Source organism: Neofelis nebulosa, chromosome 18 (assembly GCF_028018385.1).
Source record: "Neofelis nebulosa isolate mNeoNeb1 chromosome 18, mNeoNeb1.pri, whole genome shotgun sequence".
Taxonomy (NCBI): Eukaryota; Metazoa; Chordata; class Mammalia; order Carnivora; family Felidae; genus Neofelis; species Neofelis nebulosa.
This window is the reverse complement of record NC_080799.1, coordinates 17,874,924-17,881,980: the sequence shown is the minus strand read 5'-3', so window position 1 is coordinate 17,881,980 and position 7,057 is coordinate 17,874,924. Positions and strand designations below refer to the sequence as shown.

Sequence of the window (7,057 nt, the reverse complement as noted above, 5' to 3'; positions counted from 1 at the left end):
TGGAGAGTAGCCAGGTGTTGGTTGACGTCAGAGAAAGCTTTTCTGAGGTTTTATTTTATTTATTTTATGAGGTAAGCCTGAGAGGTGAGGTTCCAGACAGAGGGAACTGCAAATAAAAAGGATCCTGATTTGTTTGGACCTACACAGAAAGGCTAATGGGCTAGAGTTTAGTGAGAGAGGGAGGGAGAGTGCCATGAGATGAAGTTGGAGATACATAGCAGGGATTTTATGGAAGCGATGTAAGAGCTTTGGGCAAGAGAAAAACTGATTGAATTTTTTAAATTGATTAATTGTTGTAGTTAGTAGGCTCTTATTTCTCCAGGGCCTGGTACTTGAGTAATCTAATAAATACTAATTCATAGGAGCATGTCTTATGGGATCCCCTCCATGACTTCCTCGCTGTAGGTGGATATGGCTATGCCTATTTTACAGGTGAAGAGACTGAGGCCCAGAGACTTATCTGAGATCACCCAGGAAGGTGAAGGCTGAAATTCACCAGCACCCCCCCCCCCCCCCGCCCAGTGTTCTTAGCAAGGTAGTGAAGTGAAGGTAGACTTCCTTCATACTATATACGATTACATTTCATTTATCACACAAGGTTCCATTCTTCATTGGCGTTGATAACTGTCTCCTTCTTTTATTTTCATTTGCTAATTTTCTATATAATTAGCATTGATCCATTTTACATCTTCCATTAACCTTCCAATTTTCCACAAAATTAAATGTATCAATACTCTTATCAGGTCCATGTTCCTTTTTCTGGGAGCCTTCAGGCTCCTGTTCCCGTGTGCTGTGTCTGTTCCAGACTGGTTGGTCTCTAGGCCTGCTGTAGACCCATTACCTTGAGACCTGCCTTCACCTTCTCTGTGCTGGCTTGGGTTTTTCTCTTTCCTGGTTTGCCCCCATGTTTTCCTGGAGCACATCTTCCAGTGGTTTCTTGAGAGAGTCCCTGGGATGAAACCACTTTGACACCTTGCATGTCTAAAAATATCTTTATTCTACTTGTTTGAAAAATGTGGCTAGGTATAGAATTATACAGTGAAAATCATTTACCCTCAGAATTTTGAAGGCATTACTTCATTGTCTTTTAGCTTCCAATTCCCTGTTGAGAAGTCTGATACCATTCTTATCCCCAGAACTTTTTTTTTTAAGTTGAATGTATTCATTTTTGAGAGAGAAAGAGAGAGAGAGAGTGAGCAAGCAGGGGAGAGGGAGAGAGAATCCCAAGCACGCTCCACACTGCCAGTCTGATGTGGGGCTCAAACCCATGAACCGTGGGATCATGACCTGAGTCAAAAGAGTCAGACGCTCAACTGACTGAGCCACCCAGACACCCATCCCCAGACCTTTCTATGTGTTCTTCCCCTCCCCAGAAGAATGGGCTCTGGAGTCACACTGCCTAGCAGATGGCTTGTGCAACCTTGGACAAATTTCTTAATGTCTCTGCACCTCAGCTTCCTTGTTTGCAAAATGGGATTGTTCGCAGTTCAAATGAATTACTATATATAAAACAGTTCTCTTTACCACTGGCATTTTAAAGTTTAATACAATTAGTGTACGTCATTTTTCACTCACTATGCTGGAAAGTCAAAAGATGTGTGATAGTTACAACCTTTTAAATTTTAGAAAACTTTTTTGTATTATTTTATATAATTTTCTTCCATTTGCTTTATTACCTCTTTTTGGAATTCCTTCTAGATGTTGAACCTCCTGACTTACCTCTAATCTCCATCACATTTTTTTCTTCTATCGTACATCTTTTTGTTATTCTACTTTCTGATAAACTTACTCAATTTTAAGTTAATATTGTTTTTTAATGTTTGAGAGAGACAGAATGCGAGCGAGGGAGTGGCAGAGAGAGGAAGATACAGAATCCAAAGCAGGCTTGAGGCTCTAAGCTGTCAACACACAGCCAGATACAGGGCTCGAACCCATGAATGGCGAGATCACGACCTGAGCCGAAGTCAGATGCTCAACCGACTGAGCCACTAAACTTCCCCAACTTTATTGAGTCTTCTACTGATTTTTTTAATTTTAGCAATATTTTATATTCTAAGTGCTTTGTTCTCATATCTTTTTATGGACACTTTATATTCTTTTACCTTTTTTTTTTTTCTTCTGCTCCCTGTATTGTCTCTTTATTTTTTTTCTTTTTGCTTTGACGTCTTTCACGTTAGAGGCTTGCCTCAAATGTCTGGTGATCCTTAACTGCTTATATTTAAGAATGAGGCATTGAAAAGAATGTGCTTGGGTGAAACTTTCCATATGAGAGTCTTCCTGATATAGGGATTTTCACCGGGGGCTCCCTAAATACTTATAGGGTTTTTTTCTGGGCACATTCTTTTTCTCCAGAGGAGCAAAAAGTGGTATAAGCTTCCTGGACGGTGTTTTTAGTAGCTAGGGGAGGGGGCTGGGACAGTCTCATTTTTGTCTTTATTCTTGTTTTTGGTAAGGCCTCTGTTCTCTACTGCGGTGTCTCTGACTATGCAGTATTTTTAAAACTCATTCCTCAGAAAGTAAACCTCCCTTTACCTACAGAGGTGAGAGGCAGTCATCTGGCTATGTGACATGGGGGAAAGGTTTGAGAACTTCAAAGATCTCATTGTAATTATGCTGTATATAAACTTTCAAAAAGTATCTGTCTTCATCCCTCCCCTTAACCCCTTAGTACCCTCAGAGCCTAGCTCCTTGCTTCCTATTAGTATTCCCCAACTCTGAAAGCATTTACTTTGGCTTCCCCTATCCTGCTAAGTCAGTTGTTACCCTTCTCCCGCCTACTTCCAATGTTTAAAGAATTGTTGATACCTTTCTTTTGCGATTTCCTTTCCCACCCTCTAGTCCTTGGGCTTTCTGCCTTTTGAGTCCTTTGCTATCAACTGAGGGGGAGGGCGCAAAACTAAATCTAGGTGTTAAATGCTCTGGTCCAGGATCAGGGAAAACATTTTCACTCTCAACTTGCCAGATTCTAAATGTATCATTTGGCTCATTTTTTTTTTTCAACATTTTTTATTTATTTTTGGGACAGAGAGAGACAGAGCATGAACGGGGGAGGGGCAGAGAGAGAGGGAGACACAGAATCGGAAACAGGCTCCAGGCTCCGAGCCATCGGCCCAGAGCCTGACGCGTGGCTCGAACTCACGCACCGCGAGATCGTGACCTGGCTGAAGTCGGACGCTTAACCGACTGCGCCACCCAGGCGCCCCTCATTTGGCTCATTTTATAACACTGTAAAAGATTCAGAACTCCCAAGAATCCAAATAGTAGTCAGAAGAATTTTTCAACAAAGTCCCTTTTATTTATTTCACTAGAAATTACTTTATTGATTAAATCGCCAGAAATTTTCAGTGCAAGATTTAACATCTCAATGACCATCAAGGCTTGGGCTCTGGGGCTTGCTCTGCCTCCCCCAGTCCTTAAAGGGGTTTAGAGGGAGAGACGTCATTAACAGAGACCAAATCAGATGGTCGCAGGTCCTCCTTTCCCAGTCATTGGACAAGCTGCTCAATTCTTGCCCAGAGCAGGAAAGAGCCAGTGTTTCTGAAAACAAATCTAATAAAGAATTTGACATTGCAATGTAAGATCTCTCTTAACAATTTAGTTCTATCAACAGTATTGGTCCAAACTTATTTGCTTCTGATCTAAATCATTTTGCAATTTACCTTTTTTGGTATGTATGTAATTTCAATAATCTCACCCCCTGTGCAGACATGAATCAACCCAATGCTAAGAAAAATCCCTCAAACCAGAAGAGCCTCATCTTGTTCTTGGAAAGAAGTAACAGAGGTTTTTCTGCTTCTCTCCCATGTAAGAGATGAGCAAACCCCACCTTGAAGTCCAAAATGTTACTTCGGGCCTTGGAATGTGCAGCTTGTGATGAGCCGATTCAAATCACTGAGAAAGGGCAGCCGGAACTACTATGCAGGCAGCCTTCTTTGGAAATTTCTTCTTAAAATAAAGTTTTGAGAATCGTCCATGATTGTGTACAAAGACTCTAAGGTCCACACAACTTCTGCTATTCCGTCTCAGGAGCCAGGTTCAGAGGCAGCATTGGAATTGTCAGGAACGAGAGCAGTAGCAGTGGCCCCGCGAGGTAGGACCTCAATAACTCGAGGCTTGTCAATGATCCGAGCTGTCCGGTTTCCCTTTTCTACAATACCGACGATCCATGCTTGGTGACCCTCTCCATACTTGGAAGATTTGATTTCAGAACAAAAGCGAGCTGCCTGTTCTCTCGGCAGACAAATCAGTAATCCCCCAGAAGTTTCTGCTGAGGTTCCTTGAAGGAGCCCAAAGCGCCCACTGGCCTTGCTGATGGCAGCCATCTTGGCAATGATTGGCAGATTATGAATGACAAATGACACCTCATTTCTTTGTTGTTTTGCAAGGTTCTGAGAGTGTCCTAGGATGCCAAAGCCTGTGATATCTGTGGCTGCGTGTGCATTAAACGTGTGCATTAGTCCAGCAGCAGTTCTGTTTAGGGTAGCCATATTGAACATGGCTTCCTGATAAGCTAGCTCTACTTCTTCTCTGGAGACCACCATATTTATTTTATTCCATCTTTCAGGATTATCCAGCCATTGGTGGGCATTGACAGCAACTTGGGTTCCTAAGGGTTTGGTTAACACGAGCACATCCCCAACAACTGCACTGTCCGGCATGATGAATTCATTTGGCTGACATACCACAGTGGCAACCCCTCCGACGATAATCCAAGGGTTTACTACTGTCTGTCCACCAGTCACTGCAGTCCCTCCTTCCTCAGCAGCGTCGCGAAAGCCTTTGATCATGAGCGGTGTTATCTTTTCTCGTTCCTCCTCAGTCATACTCTGGCTGACGCTGAGTAACATCAACATGTTGTCACATTCAGTAATACCCATGGCGTAGAGGTCACTCAGCACGTTGGCACACGCTATGCGCCCCATCATGTAGGGATCTTCCACTAGGGGGTAAAAGAAGTCCGTGGTCTGCACCAGTGACAGGCCCCCGTGCCTCAGGGGTATGACGCAGGAGTCCATCCCAATGCCCAGGGCTGGAAAGGTTGGGTTGGGTTCCGCCCCGGCCGGGAGGCCGCCTTCCTGGGCCGCCTCTTCATGGCTTCCGACCAGGCCCAGACCCGACGGGGGCCGAACGTCTGGCCGCGTCAGTCCCGCCAGGAGTTTGAGCAGCGTCTCCTGGGGGACTTTGCAGCCTCAGCCCTTCATGCCGGAGAAGCCCGTCAGCCGCCAGCTCGGGCTGAGGCCCAGCGCCTGGGGCTCGAAGGGCCGGTAGCTCGAGAAGCCGCGGCCCAGAGACAAGCCGGCGGAGCCCGAGCCTTCCGCCGCCGCCACCGCCGCCTCTCCGCCGGCGCCCGTCGCCGCCGCTTCCGCCATCGTGCCTGCCCGGCAGGGAGGGGAAAAGAGGAGAGGAGCGCTCCCTTTTATTTTCTACTCCAGTTAATATGGATTAACAGATATTACCGCAGAGAGTCTCCTCCGCACGACTCACGCAGCCCGACTCACGCCACACCGCGCGCTCCTGGCCTTCCTGAGGGAGGAGCCGCCGGCCTCCCGTACTTATAGCCCCGATGATTGACAGCCGTGCCATCCAATGACGACTTCGCAACCGAGGGCGGGCTTCCTTTCATCTAAGAGATGAATTACAAATCAACCAGCAGTTTGCGAAACTGGTGTGGACTAGGTTACCCGTTTGCTATTTGGTTCGCTCCGCTAGTTGTAATTTAAACGATCTCTTGGGAGAGGCTGGTGCGACTTTGCTCCCTAGAGGCAGTTGACCAAGTGCTGCATTTTCGGAGATGAGGAATTTGGGGGTCACTTGGTAGATCTATTACAGGTCAGAAAGGTCCAAGGGTCACATGACAGCGCACGTGACCAATCCAGGTTAGGAAAATAGCCCAGGGAAAAATTCGGAACGAATAATGAAAAATTAGATATTAAGTTACTACCATTAGGCAAGCAAACTGTAGCATCAAAATAATGAAATGTTAAAATGAACTCCAAAAACCTGTAAGATTCAGGGGCGCCTGGCGGGCTCAGACGGAAGAGCATGCGACTTTTGCTCTCCCCGTCATGAGTTCAAGCCCCGCATTGGGAGTAAAGATTACATTAAAAAAATAAACAATAAAAATAAAATAAAAATCTTTTAAGGCTCTTAAGGGCAGACACCTGCTTGGGTTCTGGTGCTGTTTCCACCACTAACTGCCTGTGTGAGTCACTTTCCCTCTCTGGAATCAGTGATGTATCTATCTGGACAACAAAGTAGCTTACCTTCTTTTGTCCTCAGGTTTCTGTATGTCTTTAAGTTAGTATATATGAGAATCTGTGATGTAACCCTGAAGAGCAATTTGCCAATATCCATTAAGGTTATAAATGCATATAATACCTTTGGCCCAGCAGTTCCAATTCTAGGACTTTATTCTACAGATGTACTCATGAGCTGTGAGTGGGAAATGGTAGGGATGTTTTGTTTTCTGTGCTGTTTGTAATATCAACATACTGGAAACAATCTAAATGTTTATCAATTATGATTAAAATAAATTGTGGTACGTTTATATAATAGACTATCCATCCAAGCAACTGTAAAACAGAACGAGAGAACATTGATGTAATTCTATTGATAATGGTTACAGTTCTAATAGGCACAGTCCTAAGTACTTTATGTATATTAACTTAGTCCTCATAAAACTCTTTGAGTTACGATTCTTTCCACATTTTACAGAAAAGGAATATAATGCACAGAGAGATTAAATGCCCTATAAAAGGTCATAGCCAGTTTAGAATGGAGCTGGATATGAATCCAAGCAATCTGTTCCAAAGACTACCAGGCTATACTGCGGATGATGTTTGTGAAGAGAAACAAGCAAGCTTCAGAGCAGTATTTATACAATACTACTATTTGTTGTAAAAGGGGGAAATTTATGCAATAGCATATTTCTGGGAGTATAATCGCCAGAAACTGGTAAATTGATTGCCTCTGGGGAGAGAATGAGGTGGTTGGGGATGGGAGATTCTTCGACAAAAAACTGGAAACAACCCATGCATCTGTTAACAGGGAATGCATA

At 44.3% G+C, this 7,057-nt stretch overlaps 1 protein-coding gene across 1 annotated transcript; it reads right to left on the bottom strand.

The window, feature by feature from the left end:
• Positions 1 to 3,271: 3,271 nt before the first annotated feature.
• Positions 3,272 to 5,543, bottom strand: SEPHS2 (selenophosphate synthetase 2). The gene has a single exon (XM_058710458.1). It carries the CDS (start codon positions 5,367 to 5,369, stop codon positions 4,023 to 4,025), a length of 1,347 nt encoding a protein of 448 aa, XP_058566441.1. The 5' UTR covers positions 5,370 to 5,543; the 3' UTR covers positions 3,272 to 4,022.
• Between the last annotated feature and the right edge of the window lie 1,514 nt (positions 5,544 to 7,057).